The sequence below is a fragment of the Oryzias latipes genome, chromosome 2 (assembly GCF_002234675.1).
Source record: "Oryzias latipes chromosome 2, ASM223467v1".
Classification (NCBI taxonomy): domain Eukaryota; kingdom Metazoa; phylum Chordata; class Actinopteri; order Beloniformes; family Adrianichthyidae; genus Oryzias; species Oryzias latipes.
In genome coordinates this window covers 14213456-14230994 of record NC_019860.2, presented here as the reverse complement: position 1 = coordinate 14230994, position 17539 = coordinate 14213456, and the positions used below count along the sequence as shown (strand labels likewise).

General features: G+C 40.0%; 3 protein-coding genes across 6 annotated transcripts; 2 read left to right on the top strand and 1 right to left on the bottom strand.

Moving 5' to 3' along the window:
* The first annotated feature begins 792 nt into the window (after positions 1-792).
* On the top strand, positions 793-5330 carry LOC101158674 (cyclic AMP-responsive element-binding protein 1). 3 transcript variants are annotated; one of them, XM_023964955.1, is made up of 9 exons: positions 793-929; positions 1012-1094; positions 2246-2323; positions 2646-2792; positions 2879-2979; positions 3057-3196; positions 3283-3465; positions 4102-4255; positions 4332-5330. In XM_023964955.1, the coding sequence occupies exons 3-9, from the start codon at positions 2246-2248 to the stop codon at positions 4474-4476; spliced, it is 948 nt and encodes a 315-aa protein (XP_023820723.1). In that variant the 5' UTR covers positions 793-929; positions 1012-1094; the 3' UTR covers positions 4477-5330. The 3 variants fall into 3 exon arrangements, with proteins under 3 accessions (XP_023820723.1, XP_011482141.1, XP_023820720.1); XM_011483839.3 differs by lacking the exon at positions 1012-1094 and having other exon boundaries at positions 794-929; XM_023964952.1 differs by lacking the exon at positions 793-929 and having other exon boundaries at positions 936-1094.
* Positions 5010-10549, bottom strand: mettl21a (methyltransferase like 21A). The gene is made up of 3 exons (XM_004066534.4): positions 10205-10549; positions 7861-7972; positions 5010-7791 (listed from the first exon to the last, which is right to left on the bottom strand). The coding sequence occupies exons 1-3, from the start codon at positions 10349-10351 to the stop codon at positions 7394-7396; spliced, it is 657 nt and encodes a 218-aa protein (XP_004066582.1). The 5' UTR covers positions 10352-10549; the 3' UTR covers positions 5010-7393.
* A 793-nt stretch (positions 10550-11342) lies between these two features.
* On the top strand, positions 11343-15682 carry LOC101158175 (cyclin-Y-like protein 1). 2 transcript variants are annotated; one of them, XM_004066533.4, is made up of 10 exons: positions 11343-12168; positions 12273-12341; positions 12423-12457; positions 13847-13947; positions 14033-14068; positions 14448-14499; positions 14575-14694; positions 14769-14935; positions 15040-15202; positions 15287-15682. In XM_004066533.4, the coding sequence occupies exons 1-10, from the start codon at positions 12009-12011 to the stop codon at positions 15401-15403; spliced, it is 1020 nt and encodes a 339-aa protein (XP_004066581.1). In that variant the 5' UTR covers positions 11343-12008; the 3' UTR covers positions 15404-15682. The 2 variants fall into 2 exon arrangements, with proteins under 2 accessions (XP_004066581.1, XP_011482117.1); XM_011483815.3 differs by having other exon boundaries at positions 14572-14694.
* The last annotated feature ends 1857 nt before the right edge of the window (positions 15683-17539 follow it).

The window sequence follows — 17539 nt, the reverse complement described above, 5'->3', positions numbered from 1 at the left end:
TGATATATATAAAAAGAAAATATTAAAAATACTTTGTTTGACATTCTCCGTATTTTGCCCCATCTCTTTGGTCCTTTTTGACATTTTTGTTGTTGCTTTTTCTAACTTTTTGGACTTACAAATTGTTTAATATTGTCCATCATGGTTGTATTCTTTTTCACTATGTATAACTATAGCTTTACAATAATTTTATATATATATATAATGAATCTAACATGAAGTAAAACATAACAAAAAACTACAAAAGATTGTATTGTTTGAAGTTTGTCATTCGTTTAGTGACTCATAAATTTTTATAATAAAAAAAAACTACAGAACCTTGGCTGCAAGAAAACAAAATATTTGTTTGAAGATTGACATAAAAAACATGTTTCATGATTCATTTCCCCTTTTTTAAGAGGGCAGTCTAAAAGAATTAGTTATCTTGAGACTTTCTGCATATTTAAATTGGCTAATTAAAAAAATGCTAATTCTATTGAAGTTGCCGAGATAACCGAAATAAAAAATATATATATATTGTTCTGCGTTTTCATGTGATTTTCATTTTATTTTGTTCTCTGAGTCAGCTTTTACTGTGATTTTTTTTTTTATTTTTAATATTATTATGTCAGTCAATGATTTTTAAATAATAGCACTTTTATGTTAAATTTAAAAAAAGCACTTCGACATTGTTCGTATTTCGCCCCATCTCTTCGGTTCTTATCGTCATCTTTCGGCTTTTTCCGTCTTCGCTCGGGGTTTCTCGGCGGTCCTTAGATTTTTTTTTTTTTTTTTTTTTTCCCTCGCTGTCGTCGTCTCCTTCGTCCTCCTCTCCGTGTTGTTGTTCTCGGTGACGCGACGGAGGTGTAGCCTGACGCGGTCTCTTACGTGTCGGTCTGAATAAAAGTGGAGCTCCGTAGACCCGGGAGTGACGAAGCGAGTCTGTGTTGGTAAGAGGATACGCATCCGATGTTTGCTAAACAGATATACGGCCGGCCGGAGATGATTTTTCTACCCAATATATCCGCACAGAGCCAACAAAGAGATCATGGCGGCGGTGTTGCAGAGGCTGACAAAATGAGTCAGTCTCTGCGAGGCTGGCTCAGCTGATAGAGGTATTAATGTGGGAGTGTGCTGGAATTATTATTTAATAAACGAATGCGAAAGGGGCTAGTTTGCTAGTGAACCTTAGCATTAGTTTAAAACCCGCTGCAATTAAAAATAAACCCAGTAACGTTATTTTCATTGTTTAAAAGTGAGCATCTTGGTTAAAAACAAACTGCTTTACAATGCATGCAGACGTTTCCCTCCATGTAAAATTGAAGCTAGCAACCTAACGGTACCACTCAGAAATTCAAAAATAGGTACGTACTTTAAAAACGAAGAAGACGATGTGATGTGAACAATTTTAGGAAATAACTTTAAGAAACAAAATACACGAATTGCACTCTGGGTAAATGGTCAATGCATCCCTGCAATCATTTAATAATTATTCGATAGTTAGCATGCTAACGAGGGAGCTAACTAGCGCACATGCTAACTTTTGAAGCGATTTCGAAACTAAAACATTGCAAAGATCATACGTATTGTTATGTTTTTTACTTTTGTGTTTAGTTAAGTCTTCCCTTTTTCCTACGTTCATCTTTTTGTTTTCTTTTTTTAGAAAAGTATTAAAAGAGGTTAAAACAAACATCAGTCCTGCTACTGTGCTAGCAAGCATGTCAGGCTAAACCACACCCTCTTGTAGTAAATCAGCTTCGCATACCTGTTGCGTGTTAATGCACAGTAAGAAAAGCGTATCAAAATGTAACCATCGTGGCAATAAAAACACTGTTCAAATTTTCAAAAACTTTTTCAAGGTTGATGTAATTGTTTCGCCGCACTTTTAAGCAAACAAAATTTTGAATTCTTCAAATATTACTTGTAAAAGACCCACTTTTGGGTGTTTTAACAAGTTGTGGCATTTTTCTGATGATCAGGGACTTCTATTAAAGAAAATTTCGCCTTTTATTTTATTTATTTTTTCGCGCCAGTAATGTTAGGTTGGGGTTGTGAGTGGCTGTAATGTACCAGAAGAGCATGTAAACAGATGGGTGATGGGGAAGGGGGCTTGCTTACTCCACACCATTAACGTGGAGGCAAATTTCTATTAAATTTCTACTTTAGTTTTCTTCTTTTTAATTCTGGCTTAAAACATCATAATCCCAAATAAAAAAGCCACTGGACGCGCTTTTAAAAAGACGATTCAACTGTTCTTTTTTTGCAGATGACCATGGAAGCGGGAACAGAGACGCAGCAAAGCAGCGAAACGGAGCCAGAGACACAGCAGATTACCCTGACGCAGGTGAATTGACTCCTACAAATACAGGTTTTTTAAATTTCTATTTATTGTTTTAGTGCTTAGCGGTCGCTTTTGAGCTGATAAGGCAAAGGCGGAGTCAAAGGCGGCTACATTTGTGCACAAAGTTGTCCAAAATAAATCATATTTTGAGAATTTGTATATAGTTTTGCACCCAGAAACCATATTTGCTGGTGTTTTTAGGTCATACTTGATCGATTATGGTGCATAATCTGATTTTGTTAGTCATAAATGTCAAATCTAAAATTGTATTGTTTACTGTTTTGGGAGATCAAATGAAAATGAAACATGTTTGTCTTGGATGCAGGCGTCTTTAACGGCAGGTCAAGTTTCCTCCAACAGTCCCACGGTCACCCTGGTTCAGCTACCGAACGGTCAAACGGTGCAGGTGCACGGAGTGATCCAAGCCGCTCAGCCTTCGGTTATTCAGTCGCCACAGGTCCAAACGGTTCAGGTAAAGACTTGGGGAACCCATCAGGGATGTATCCTGGGATCTGGTTTTCTCGGTTCACGTGGGAAAATTTTGCTGTTTGTGTGCAGATTTCAACAGTTGCCGAAAGCGAAGACTCCCAGGAGTCGGTTGACAGCGTCACCGACTCTCAAAAGAGGAGGGAGATTCTGTCCAGGCGGCCATCATACAGGTCGGTTTTTCTCTAAAAGTTTCAGGAAAGAGCACCCAAAAAAGGCACAACATAAAAATTCTGTGTATTTTTTTTAGGAAAATTCTGAACGATTTGTCATCCGACGCCCCTGCGGTTCCTCGAATTGAAGAGGAGAAATCAGAAGACGACTCGACTCCAGCCATCACCACGGTCACCATGCCAACCCCCATTTATCAAACCAGCAGTGGCCAGTACAGTAAGGAGCCCCTTCCCCCAAAAACGACGGATTACACATTAAAGGCGAAAGTCTTCATGCCAGTTGTGCTCCTTCCTTTTGTGCAGTCGCCATCACTCAGGGAGGGGCTATTCAGCTGGCCAATAACGGCACAGATGGGGTGCAGGGCCTGCAGACTCTGACCATGGCCAGCGCGGCTGCAGGTCAGCAGGGCGCCACCATCCTGCAGTATGCGCAGACCAGCGACGGCCAGCAGATCCTTGTGCCCAGCAACCAGGTGGTCGTACAAGGTGAGGGAAGGGTTTTGACTCAGTTGTCCCCGCCCCCTTATGTTACCACTCATGGGTGACGTCACGCAGATTAGAAAATTGCTTGCTTCCTGCTCCAACGAAATAAAGTCACTTCGGTCGCCTTTTTTTGTTTTCACGGTGCAGATGCTGTGAAAACACCAGTAAGCAGTAATTGGTCTGAGTCAGCATTTCTATGGCAACCACTCTCGCCAATCAGGAGTGTGCTTGATGGAACCAAAACCCTAGCGCTAACCTTTCCACTTAAAAGCAGGCTACACGAAATCTGTCCAATGTTTAGTGTTATCTACCCGTTGGGAGTTACAGGTTTGGTCAACACGCTAATGTGGCTAACATGTAGCATGTTGCAAACGAGTTCTAGGGTTATCACAAAGTTTTTTTTGTCTCCCTTTATGCGCCTTATATATGACGTAAGTTCAAAAACAGACCAGTCATTGACGGTGCACCCTATAAATATAACTCAACCCTTAAAATGAAAATTCAGCCCTTGCGTTGACGTTTCAAACTAAATATTATAATTTGCATGTCATTAGATAATAATCTTTGGTGTTTTAATTTAACACTTTGTTTTTCTACCATTTGACCTTTAATTGTTTTGGTTTTTTTCTCCCCTGTTAGCTGCTTCCGGCGACGTTCAAGCTTATCAAATTCGTACCACCTCGACCAGTGCCCTCACTTCTGGGGTCGTCATGGCAACGTCGCCAGCGCTGGGGACGGGGGGTGGCACGGAGGAAGTGACGCGCAAAAGGGAGGTGCGGCTGATGAAAAACAGGTACGTGACCGAAAGGCGCTTTTGGAGTTTGGAGAAATCGCTGAGAGAAGATGTTGACCTTCGATCTCCGCCGCAGGGAGGCCGCCAGAGAGTGTCGCCGGAAGAAGAAGGAGTATGTGAAGTGTCTGGAGAACCGTGTCGCCGTGTTGGAGAATCAAAACAAAACCCTCATCGAGGAACTAAAAGCTCTCAAAGACTTGTACTGCCACAAATCCGAGTAAAAACAAAAAACATCAACACACACCTGCTGGAAGGGGGGTGGGTGGGCGGGGCTTGACAGGCACCTCCCCTCCCGTCATAAACAGTGACTCAGGACAGAGCCAAGCATCTGGACGCCACTCCTCCTTTTTCTACAACTTTCTTTTTAAAAACTGTAAAGAATCCCACCGAGGACGAACCAGACGAGATTCCCGTCAAAAAGGGGGAACGCCGGCGGTTTCACTCTGGCACCGGTCACGCAGCTTCCTTCGGATTCACGCATTAACATTCGTTACGCTTTCAACTGTAGGTCGGCTGTTTTATCTCACCTGTATTTCGGTAAAATATTTCATCCTATAATTTCTTGTTTTTATTTTTTGGATTTTACTTTACATTTATTATGTTTTCGGCACGAACAAATAGAAAAAAAATCGAGGCTTTTTTTTAAGCGTAAAGATGCTAATCAACGACTTAAATTGATGAAATGTTACAACAAGACCCTCCAGGAAACACAAAGAGACATGGAAACAACCTGTTTTGTTTTCTTTTTATATTGTGGATTTTTAAACTTTTTTTTTTTTTTGATTCTTTACGAACTAATGAGCCTTAACAAGCAGCCAAAAAAAAAAAAGATTTCTGAGAGCTGTAATCGTATGTTGCTATATTCTAAAGTCTATATTTGAGAGAGTACTGATACCTAGATCTATATTTTGCGAACTCTTCCTCCAAAAATTGCATTTGTTGGACAAAAAATGGGCACTTTCTTTGCATTTACAATCCTCATTTCAACACCAACAGGCTCTTACTCGATCGGACATCTGCGATTAAAAATTTGTACGAAAGGATTGTAAAGTTTGACCAAATCGGCGAAAAATAAGAAAGGAATGCCATATTATTCTCTTTAGGTATTATGTATAAATATGAAAAGTATGCTTTTTTTATGTTGCTTCTTGTTATCTTTTTTTAACAAAAAATTCTAAATGTCAAGTTGCATTATAAAGTGCATTGTGTTAGAGCTATACAGATATGACATTTTTGGCAGCTGTTATTAAATGTGTTTCTGGTAATTTAGTCTCATCTGGTTCTTCAAAGGCGCATAAAAGAGATCGTCTGGTCATGTGACCCCTTTGATTTTAGGGAGATCAAAGACTCATTTCTCTTTGATGTTGAGCTTCACACAAAACCACAAGAAATGAAAGCATCAGTGCTGCAAAAGGGGAATTTACATAAGTTGGACGATGAAACCTTTAATGCAGTAGAAACGAAATAATTAATATAATTTCTAAAAAATGGACAACGCGAAATTATGTAAATCTACAAACTGAACAAAGCCAAATGTGAGGCTACGTACACACCGGGAATGTGATTTAGCATACGGTGTTCTGAACAATCGATCGCGCATTTACTTTTACAATATCAAGCTGTGCAATACGCACATCGCAAAAGATGGCGAATGTTGCAATAAATTTTTACCTTAAATTTGCTAACGCAATTATGGCAGCTTTAAGTATTTAGCGGGTCCATTTATGCATTTGACCAATCGGAGGGAGTCCTTCACGTTGTTGACCAATGGGATGGAGCCCTTTAAAGTTAGATGATCGCCTCCTACGTAGATGATGGTCATTTAGAGTGTAATTTTTAAACTGTTGCAGTGAAATGGAAATACTGTTTTTGGTTTTTTTGCTATTTGTTCATGTATCACAAGTTATATCGTCATCTCAATATTAATCTCTAATATCGCATATGGCATGTTTTCTTCATACTGTGCAGCCCTAGTGATCACACTGGTCTGTCGCTACCTGATACTAGCGCATTCACTTGCAGTTATTAGACACTTCGTGGGAAATTATTGGTACAATTGCAAATCTTGCTCCAGTCTTGTTTTTTCACTGCTCCACGCTGTTCTTTAAAAGACTTGGTGTTCTATAATTTCACTTGGGCACAAAACGCAATTATGAATTTCTTCTTCATGATCAATTTCCAACTGTAGTTGATACTTCCGTGTATTGAAAAGGACGCTACCCAAACGTCACTATACTATGTCTGAGTCCCTGTGGTCAAAGTATTTTTAACTAGTTTTAACTAATGACGCACGCTTAATTGCCGCACGTTTTGAACATGAAGCCTGAAAACAGATTTCAAAATTAGCATAAACTTCTGTATGCAGAAGCCTAAAATACACGATTACGTGTGACCACTTTTCATTGAAAGTTGTCTCTCGAACGCAGCCCTGTGTGAACGTAACATAACCCTCAGGGAACCTCACTTTTCCTTTATCTGTAATAATCTTTCAAAAGTGCAGTGAAACATAATAAATTTTAAAAAATATATTTCAAATACAGGACGCTACTGTATTTTACTAAATCCAGGTATTGACAATAAAGACTAGGTTAAAGAAAATTGATTTTTATTTAGAAAAGGCATTATATGTTCTTTAAGTTTATGGATTGCTTTTCCTTTAAATACGTTTATTGTACTTTTTTTACGCTAAATCAGATCTTTCTGTTAGTTTACTTGAAGTGTGACGATGCTTTTGTTTACAAAAGTTGTTTACCTTTTGGCATATCCCGTCAGTGGAAGCTGATTTGCACAGGTGGTTTGGCAGAGATTTTTATACCGGATGCCCTTCCTGACACGACCTTGTGTTTTATCCGGGCTGGGGTCCATCACAAGGAGACCAAGACTTGGGCCCTCTTGTGACAAAATAGTTGGGCGGTAGTGTGAATCATACAAAAACTACACTTTATAAGCAAACAAAATTTGTTTTACAGTGAAAATCCAAAAGAAAATTGAATTTTTTTCTGTTACTATAAACCCAATCCATTTAGTGTTTTGACAATGAGGCTTTCTCTGTTTTTATGAGAATTGCATTTAATAAACTTTTAAACATAAAAAAAGACCCATTTGTATAATGCTGTAACATTGAGTAAACTTAAAGGGTCATAACTCTCCCCTTGGTTGCCGTTTGTTGGCTCTGTAAACATGGATGTCCCTTTCTTGATCAAAGTGAACCTCCTCGACCACGAAGACCTCCTCCAGCATGCGTAGAAAGTGCGTGTCTCGCTCGTAGCGGATCTTACAGGACAGCAACACGACTGTGGTGTCATGACACAAGTGCAACAGAGTTCGCAGTAGAGACGCAAAAGTGTCCTCCAGATAGACGATATCTGCTCCCAGGACCAGGTCAAAGCCCCCGGCTGGGTAACGTTCCAGTCCCTCGCCCCAGGTGAGCTCTGAAATGACCACGGCATCGTGAGAATCCGGTGGTAGGTTAGCCTTTACGTTGGCTGACAGGAAGTCTAGGGCGGGCAGTCTGTCAGTGACGGTCACGTGTGCACCTGGAGGTAATAGGAACCTTTAAACCTTTACCTTTTTTATTATTAATTATAGAAAAAGGGAAAACTTACCCAGCAGAGCTGCAACGATGCTCACCAGTCCGGTACCGGCCCCTAACTCAATGACCCGCTTCCCCTTCAGCTCCAGTTTTCCCAGCTCCAGATACACACACATGACAACTGCCTGCAGACAAAACAATCAGTTTATCAAAGGGTTCTATTGTTCTTGTCTCGTTTTTTGGCGGCTAACAAACAACACAATGGTGCATTATCGGCACCGCCTGGTCTGGGGTGTGATTCAAGAGGTTTTACCCCTTCTACTAACACTGCATCTCATTCATGACCTACCCAAAAGCCCTTTCTTTCTAAGAAATTCAAACAATATCTGTCTGAATATTTTACTTATGATATTGTGAATCGTCCACATACATTTGAGTTTTTTAAGTTATTTTTGAAATGTATCTCTTTGTCTTCAGTATTTAGTCTACCTTGGCATGTGTTCTACATCTTCCATTAATCTGTTTACTAATATGATAAAGCTACTAGTTTAGCTAAGTGTGTCCCTATGAATCGCTTTATCTTGAATTCTATGGCATTGCTTATGTTCACTCTTTCCAACGGATTTATGATAAAACCATCGTCCTATCTCTTCTTTGTCCCACCTTTGTTGTCATACATCCATTGGGCTGACTACAGATCGATAACCATGTCCAGATTAAATCTATTCACATATGTCAATTCATTGTCATGAAGTCCTTTATAATTCAGTATCCAGATACAAGTTGTAAATCATTGATTGAGTCTTCTGTCTAAATGGTTGATTTGTATACTGATTAAAGAAAAATTCAAGTCTTAATATAATTTGATTTTTGTATGACTTGATGTCTTCCATCCATTCTTCATAAAACTGCTACCATCTCTGTTGTGTATTTATACTGATAAGTCCTAAAGGGGTGTCTTCTATACAGTAATATTATTTCTGGAATCACAAAAGCTGTCACTAACTCTCTGGTAAAATCCTTGACTGCCGTGTTTCCTCGATTATTGCAGGGGTTACGTTATAATAACGCTCGATATGTGAAATCCGCAAAGTAGGATCACAGATGTTTCCTTTTGTGTATGATAATAAAGTTGAAATATTATTTAGAAATACATAATGAACAAACAGAAGATATTCTCACTATAAAAGAGACATGGCACAGAGGAGATTGATTGACAAGGTCAACAGCCAATCAGGACGCAGAGCGCAGTAATATAAATTAAATGCAAAATCTACGAAAGAGGAAGACCGCGAAAGTTGACCTGCTATATGGTGAGGGACCACTGTATAAGAAAACTGGACTGAGTGAGTTTGACATCACCCATACAAAACTACTTCTGGCTCCAAAGAAAAAAAGTCAATTAGCTCGCCATCTTTTCGTGGAACAGACGCCACCATGTTGGAGCCAGACGATGTAAGTGGGCAGCAATTGGTCTGAGTCAACGTTTCTATGGCAACCACAGAAGGCCACACTCCTACTACTTCAAAGCGTGCTACACTAAGGCTGTGTCCGAATTCCCACTCTAATCCCTAACTACTAAAAAACGATATAGTGCGGAACTATCTAGTGTCCTGGATTTTAAAAGCAATTCGAACACCATTCTCACAATTTTTTTTTTTTTTTAAACAGCGAAAAATGACGTCATCAATTTCATGATGTTAAAGTCTAATTGATTTATTAATCTACTTTCTACTGAAGATAAAAACATTGGCAGTTTTATTAAAAAAATACATTGAAATACATTTTTGGGCAAAAATTATTCCGACGCAATGCTTTTTGGTCTATATTTGTCTCTCTAGTGAGCATCGATGCACATTGGTTTTTCGCAGAGACTTCTGGGAAATTTCCAGGGCACTCGATTTTGGAATTGTAGATTTGAACGGCACTACAAAATGGCGAACGCAAAATATAGTGCACCATGTAGTAGGTAAATTCGGACGCAACTCAAATTTGTCAAATATTTCTAACGTTCTGACGTGGAACCACATACTTTGAATGAGGTTTCTGATTGGCCAGTTTATAACATTAATAACTTGCACTACAGACATGTCTTTTAAAAAAATAGGATAAGCAAAGGACGTGTTTAAAAAAATGTAGCAGGGCAAGAATGGGTAATCTGACTAATAAAATAACAGTAATTTCTCTATAGAAGTCTATGGGATTTTGGCTTCTTGGAGCACGCGGGCACTTCCTGTTTGGAACACGAGGGGGAAGGGGTCACTCAGTCCGGTTGTCACATACACTCAATGGTTTGAACTTTTCATAGTGTTGGTACTCTCATGTCTTCACATCGTTGTTATTAATCAATGTAGGTTCACGTTGTTCATGCTGGCTGAGCTTTGAAGGCAAAGACCAGAAGAGACATTCCTGCGTACCGCATCCCACACGACTGCCGCAACCCCGAGCTTCTTCCAGTCCTGGGAAAGACTTAAGTCCCGGTTGGCGAAGCGGAACTGCGCAGTTGCATTGTGGAGTTTCGAAAGCGCCGGGAGGGAGTTTTCCTCGTACGGAACAAGAGCCATGTTGTAAACAAAAACGATGCTAGGTTAACATGACACACCGAAACAGATTCGAGCGTGTCAAAGGGGATTGGCAGGGCAAACAGCGAGTCTAGTCATTAGCCAATCACGTTAAAGCATTGACGACGATGACCAATCAAATGTCCGTACAACTGTCAGTTTTCTTTTTTTTTTTTTCATTTTTCCTTTTCTGAACGGCTGTAGCGTAGAGGCGTGGCCTCAAGCTACCCGGATCTATATGATCATCTGTGGCATTTCCGCTTTTGGTGGCTACCTGTCAACGAAGATAAAAGCATGAAAAAATAAAAATGCAATGTCAACGTTTTGATCAATTCTTTTGTTTGTTATATCGTCTGTGTAAATAAACAAAAATACCCCACTCAGTCTAATACATCCTAAAGTAGTAATCATGAGGGTATTAAGTAGGGCTCTTTTTCAGATCACACTTTTTTTCTCAATTAATCTGTTGCTTTGTAAATAAATATCACCCCAAAAAAACAATTTCATTTTTATTTATTTATTATTTTTATAGGGTTAGGGTTATATATATATATTTATATATAAAACTAAAATTATTTTGTAATTTTAGTTAATTACATATTTTAAACAACGCCTTCCGTCCGTGAAACCAGGGTTCGACTCCGGGCTGCTCCCTGTTCCCTTCTCTACCTCTGTGCCGGTTCCAAGCCCGGTTTGAGAAGGTTGCGTCAGGAAGGGCATCCGGCGTAAAACATTGCCAAATTTACCATGCGACTTGTTCGCTGTGGCGACCCCTGATGGGAGAAGCCGAAAGTGGAAGACATATTTTAAACAACCTAAAAATCCTAAAGTGCAATTCCATTGGGCTGTCCCTCCAAGATCGTATAAGCGAAACAGAATACCATATAATATAACTATATAAATATTTAGGCTTGCATGAAAGCTGAAGTGCCTTTTTTTCCTTTTTTTTTTCTTTATGAACAAAACGAGCTAGGCTTTTAGTTTGAAAGTACAACCCGGAAGCTTCCGCGGAGTTTAACGGCTCCCGTCGTTTTTACACCCCAGTCTCCGTAAATGCGACGAGATGAAAGCTAATGCTCCTTATAAATCTCAATCCCACTACTATTTGGATTTTCTCGATGGGAATCTTCGCCATTTGAGTCTGTTTCTTAGCTTCTTGGCCAACTTTGAAGACGCACCTTAACCCTGCAGAGCGGCCGAAATGGACATATCTTTGCCGCCGAGGACCGAGCCAGGAATGGATTGAGCTCCAGAAGCTGGCGTCATCCTGCTGACAATGAAGGAAGATCGTGGAGATCTTGACTATTCCCTGTTAGATTCGATCTTCGTAAACTGGAAAACAGCTGAAAATCCATGCCCGAAATTCTTTGTCAAAGTGCGCCAGTGCAATGCTGCGCACACGCCCTGAATGTGTCAGCTGTCCTGCACGTACACTCTGATATCCTAAAGGTTCTCAGCAGCTTAATTAGTCCCTTAATTTAACTAAATACATACTTTAAACTAGTTTGTCCCAAAAACTGTTATGCAACTTTATTTTATGTAAATGTGTGTTTAAAAAAAAAAAGACTGCCCCCCTAAGGTTGAGGCAGAATTTGGACCCTCCACCCTGTAGTTGTATGGGAAGCAGCTCTAGTCGTCATAGAGTTGTTGACCGTCAGCAATGGGCGGTTCCGTGTCCTGCTGCTTCTCTCCTGCAGAGAGCCCAAAGATCCACAGAAGGCAGGTAGAACTTGACGAGTGTCTGATCACCACGACTGAGGACGTGAGCGAGGACACCGGGACCTACCTGCAGCACATCAGTGACAGAGAGCTCCCTGATGGTGCGTGGGGAGCCTCTTATGGCATCTGACGGTGGTGTAACCGAGTCGTAGAGCTCAATTTTAGCACTACATATTGTCATATCTTTTATTCCTCTTCTTTGTAGAGCTAGAAGCAAACCCATCAGACCACCCAAGAGCCAGTACCCTCTTCCTCAACAAATCACAGACAGATGGTCAGTGTTCCGCCTGTAAATTGTTTTCATTCGATTTATCATGTCGGCTTCATGCCTGACGAACTTCCCTTCCCTTTCCAGTGCGCGAGAAGAGGAAAAGCAACTACATGAATCACGTAAGCACCATTCACTGCATATGGGAACTGGACTGAGTGACTCCCTGCTTGCGTTCAAACAGGAAGTCCTCACCGATCCCAAAAAGCTGAAATTCCATTGACTTCTATTGATAAATAAACTACTATTACTTAGTGAATTATATATATCAGATTAAGCATTCGTACTCGGCTACCCGTTTTTCTTTTTTATACAATATTTTTCCTGTAGTGCAAGTTATTCAAGTTAAAAACTTCCCAATCAAATGCCTTCCTAAAGGTATGTGGTGCCTGCAGGCCCCTACGTCCAACTTTGAAAACGTTTGACAAATTTTATGTACCGTATATTTGTCTTTATTAGCTCCGGCTTTAAAGATTAAAGACTATTAGGGAATTTTCTTTGGTAGGAGTGTGGACTTTAAACAAGCTCACTCCTGAGTGGCGAGAATGGCTGTCATAGAAAAGTTGACTCAGACTGACTCGGACCAATTTTTGCTTACCGACGACGTCTTGGTCCAAAATGGTCACTTCTGTATCACGTAAAATTGCAGACTGAGTTGACTTTGAGTATTTTTAGACCGGACACATTTGGTCCGCTTAAAATGAACCAGAGCTCGCTTCCCCCGATAATCCAGAACACATTTTTAGTCTGACTGCAGCCAAGCGGACCCTGACCAGGATCTGCTCTTAGTCCCATTTATTCAAAAAGGACTGAGCTCCGGTTCGCTTGGAGCTTATGGCATGTAAGCAGAGTAGGAACGTAGCAACCATGACGATGAGACACAGCAATTCATTGAAATGTGGTCGGATGAATGTAGACTTATTAAAACAACTTTTAAGGTGATACACATTGCTTCTCACACCGCTTTACTGACAATCGATATGTCATAAACACTTATCAGCGTACCTTCTTAGTTGTTGTCGCCTCAGTAATTGCTTGGAGCATGCCTCCACCATACCAAAGTGTTGTACCTGATGTTGATACAGATGTTCAAAAGTGGTCAGCGAAATATAATATTTCAATAAGTGAACCATCTTGACAAGGATTGCAAAGTGTAGGACTTCCATTATCCTTTCTTTTATTGCCCTCGTTATTCCTTGAAGAGATCCTCGGTCACATGTTGTTGTTTTTTAAAACTTTGGTTCAAAACAGAAATGTCTGGTTGAAAGGCAGTCTGAATACACACCAAACCCAAGGTCCAATACTCGGTCTGTACAAAATTGAGCAGACTTGGTCCAGACCAACGGACTTTTCCAGTCTGAATACACCGTCAGGTTCGTTGTAACCGGAAGCGAGTCATTTTCTGTTTGGGACAACACACTCGCTCAGTCCAGTTCTCACGTGCATTTAACAGTAAGGACCTTAAGAGGAACAGAGGAAAAGCAAACCTTTAACAATCTGTTTGCAATCAGGTGTCCCCAGGGCCCCTGACGAAGAAGTATAGCTCCTGCTCAACAATATTCTTAGACGACAGCACGGTCAGTCAACCCAACCTCAAGAGCACCATCAAATGGTGAGTGACTTTTAAAAAATTGTTGGCACTAAAGAACACTTGAAGTTTTGCAATAATTTCACCAATGTTTTCTTTTCCATTCCAGCGTTTCATTGGCCATATACTATCACATTAAAAACAGGTAGGCAATGTGCCAAATATTCCATGGCTTCTGCAACAAAAAAGTAGACTTAAAGTAGCATGAAAACCATCAATGGTTTCAAAATTTCCTGTATTTTGTACAAATAACAAAATAGTAACTGTTTGCTGTCAACCATTGTGAAAATAAAAATACCTGGATAATATTAATCCCTTCATCATTTTCAAAAGATTTGCTGGGGGTGGAGCTTTCCAAAAACTGCAGAGAAATTGTAACTAGCCTCATAAATTAGAAAGTTGAAGAAAATTTGTTTTAACCTAAAAATTGGAAAAATGTGTAGATTTTACATACGGTTAAAAAATTCCATTGGGTTACTGACTCAACACCTTCTTACGCTTTTTGCTTGTTAATCACTCTGCAGGGATTCAAACCGCTCGCTCGACATCTTTGATGAAAAGAAGCATCCTTTATCGGTGAGTGTTTGACCCCGTGACGCAGCATTGTCAACTGTGCCTGTAAAACCGCTTGACGGACCTTCTGCCCAGCAGAGGGAGAAGGTCCCAGACGATTACTCGGTAGTCGACCCAGAGCACAAACTCATCTACCGCTTTATCAGAACGCTCTTCAGCTCTGCGCAGCTCACCGCTGAGTGCGCCATTGTTACTCTGGTGAGTATACAGCATCTTCTTTTGCTTTTCAACTGTCAAAACAAGCTGGTAATGTTTCAAATTTGTGGTGCCAGGTGTACCTGGAAAGGCTTCTGACTTATGCCGAAATCGACATTTGTCCTTGCAACTGGAAACGCATTGTCCTTGGAGCTGTTCTGTTGGCGTCCAAAGTCTGGGACGATCAGGCGGTGTGGAACGTCGACTACTGCCAGATCCTCAAAGACATTACCGTGGAGGACATGTCAGTGTTGCTCTTCGTCAGTAGCATTACAGTTTTCACACAAATGCCACGTCTCCCATGAGGTTTGATTTCTTTTTTTCTATTTTGGAAATCCCACAAAACAGGAATGAGATGGAGCGCCATTTCCTCGAGTTGCTCCAGTTCAATATCAACGTCCCCGCCAGCGTCTATGCCAAGTATTACTTCGACCTGCGCTCGCTGGCCGATGACAACAACCTCAACTTCCCTCTGGAGCCGCTCAGCAACAAGCGAGCCAAAAAACTGGAAGCAAGTACCTCCTGGTTCATGTTGCATCGTTCAGTGTGTTTAGTAACCGGATACTAAAGTTTGTCTTTCACTTATTTTTTCCAGGCCATATCCAGGCTGTGTGAGGACAAATATAAGGACATGAGCAAATATCTTATGAGGAGGTCTGTCAGTGCAGACAACCTGGTGGGAGTCCGGAATTCCCAGGCGATCCTGTCCTGAACGACGGCCACGAAAAAGCTTCCTCATGTTGACGCCTTGTTTTCCCTCCTAATCTTTCTTCATGGAGTGCTGTCCGGTTGTAGCCGCCAACCCTACCCCGCCTCTATTTACACAACATACTGTTTTGAACTACCCTGTGGTGTAGTTCTGCACAAGAACTATGAGTAGACTTATGTTTTGCTTACTATGTAGGCTCCTATAGCTGTAAAATGTACAAGACTTTATTTATGTCCAATAAATTTCAGTCGCTATTAAAAGGTGAGTCTGATAGAGAAAGCACGTTAGGGTTTTTTATGTTTGTTTGTTTTACTTCACTTTACAGAGTTGGTCAAAATTTTGAAAAATGTGCCCCAAAATATTTTTGTATATCGAGACACTATTAGATGGATGTGAAGATACAATCTTTTACTTATTACAAAAATACAGGTTTTACACGAAAGGCGCATTTTCAACCGTGAAATTTATACCTTTTCTTTCTCATGTAGTGAATAGATTGAGGCTAATATATGAAAAAAAAGCAAAGTAGTTTTATATATATTGTTCTGTCAATGTTCAGATTTTTTTGGTTACTTGGTCAGGACTCCCTGTCAGTTGTCAGTTTAACCATTTAAGAAAGGTGCTTTAGCTTCACCGTTGATTCTTTCGACTACCGTAATTCTTCAACTGCAACACTTTACAGTAGTGAGGTGTTGACGAAATCAACACAAATGAACTGATTCCATCACCAGGAAAAGCAACGTTTTGTTGTTATGCGCAAAGTTTTGTTAGAAATAGATTGCATATCCATCCAAAGCAATATATAAAGTTGCTTTTCTCCACCTTAGAATCAGCTGATTCACGTTAATCACGTGAACAATTGAGGAGTGGGTCATAGAGCGTTGCCGGCAACATCTCAGATGTCGTTGGATTAACCCCCCATACTGAACATGCAAAGTGTATCGCAAGTCAGAACTACATCAAAAATGGCATGAAACAAATAAAAATTAAAGATAGACTTCAACTTGTAAAACCTCGCCAAAATAAAAGCCCATACTTCGCTAAAAGCTTGCTGAACGCTCGATATAGCCGAGGTGTTCTACCACAAAATCAGAAGTCTACATCAAATACCCTACCCTACTCACTGCTGGTGATCTGGACCAGGTGGTTTAAGCCTTTGATCAACTAAACACACCTGATCAAGGTAGTTAGCAGCAGATCAGTGAAGTAGCTGTTTGGAAAATAAGTGAGCTGGATCTCAAAGTTAAAGACAATTGTTGCATGGATGAATAGGTGAAATAACCCAAAAAACCCAGTGAAACGACTTGTACAGGTCAAAGAAGGGACAATAGCAACAAATCTATGTATGAAGTCAGAAAAAGCATTAACTAAAAATTATATTAGAGGATGAATCGATCAGAGGAAATGAATGGGCTAAAACTTTCTTTAGAGGCATTTAGTCCCCCCAAAAATTCCTTGTCATTAAAGTCACAAATTTCAGATGGCGAAAATCTAAAACTTTGACATGAGGGTGGGTTTATACCTTTAATCTGAATGTTTGTTTTTCATTTGTCGTTTAAGCTATTTTGTAATAGTAATTTTGTAGATTTTTAACCCTTAAATTTAAATTATTACATTGGTATATTATTTCTTATTACCTTCTTTGATTTTTTGTTTTGTTTTAAAATAAAATCCAGTGTTTCTTTAATCTTTTGTTGTTATTATTAAGAGGCCTTTCATGTTTTGGCCTTTTCTCTTTGTTTATTTTATTTTTGGCCTCTTTGGAGTTGCTTTTGAAGCAAAAGGTTTCCCAGCTGCAGTGGTAAATCGTTGCCACAGTGTGGCAGTGCTGCTTTGCGCATGACTGCCAACTCAACTGCAGGTTAGAGACGGGTCCATGTGTTAATGCGACATCCTCCTCACTCTCTTTGGTGCAGTTCGCTTATATCATCTCCATACTGCAATAGAAACGGACAACCAACCGCTTTTTGATATAGGGGATGAAGGTTAGTAAATGAGCGTCATTAGTAGTTTAGATACCCGATTTAAAACAAAAAATATTTATATTTTTGCCTAAAGGATAAAGATGTGGATATTGTCCGTCAAATAATTCAGTACAACATTTCCACAAGATATTCATAACGAAATATGCATAATAAA

Coding starts and splice junctions, on each gene's coding strand:
- LOC101158674 (XM_023964955.1), top strand. CDS start 2,246: ATGACCATGGAAGCGGGAACAGAGACGCAGCAAAGCAGCGAAACGGAG. Junction 3,197..3,282: donor AACCAGCAGTGGCCAGTACA/GTAAGGAGCCCC, acceptor CCTTTTGTGCAG/TCGCCATCACTCAGGGAGGG. Junction 3,466..4,101: donor CAACCAGGTGGTCGTACAAG/GTGAGGGAAGGG, acceptor CTCCCCTGTTAG/CTGCTTCCGGCGACGTTCAA.
- mettl21a (XM_004066534.4), bottom strand. CDS start 10,351: ATGGCTCTTGTTCCGTACGAGGAAAACTCCCTCCCGGCGCTTTCGAAA. Junction 7,973..10,204: donor CGGCAGTCGTGTGGGATGCG/GTACGCAGGAAT, acceptor TTTTGTCTGCAG/GCAGTTGTCATGTGTGTGTA. Junction 7,792..7,860: donor CATCGTTGCAGCTCTGCTGG/GTAAGTTTTCCC, acceptor TATTACCTCCAG/GTGCACACGTGACCGTCACT.
- LOC101158175 (XM_011483815.3), top strand. CDS start 12,009: ATGGGCGGTTCCGTGTCCTGCTGCTTCTCTCCTGCAGAGAGCCCAAAG. Junction 12,169..12,272: donor TGACAGAGAGCTCCCTGATG/GTGCGTGGGGAG, acceptor TCTTCTTTGTAG/AGCTAGAAGCAAACCCATCA. Junction 13,948..14,032: donor CTCAAGAGCACCATCAAATG/GTGAGTGACTTT, acceptor TTTCCATTCCAG/CGTTTCATTGGCCATATACT.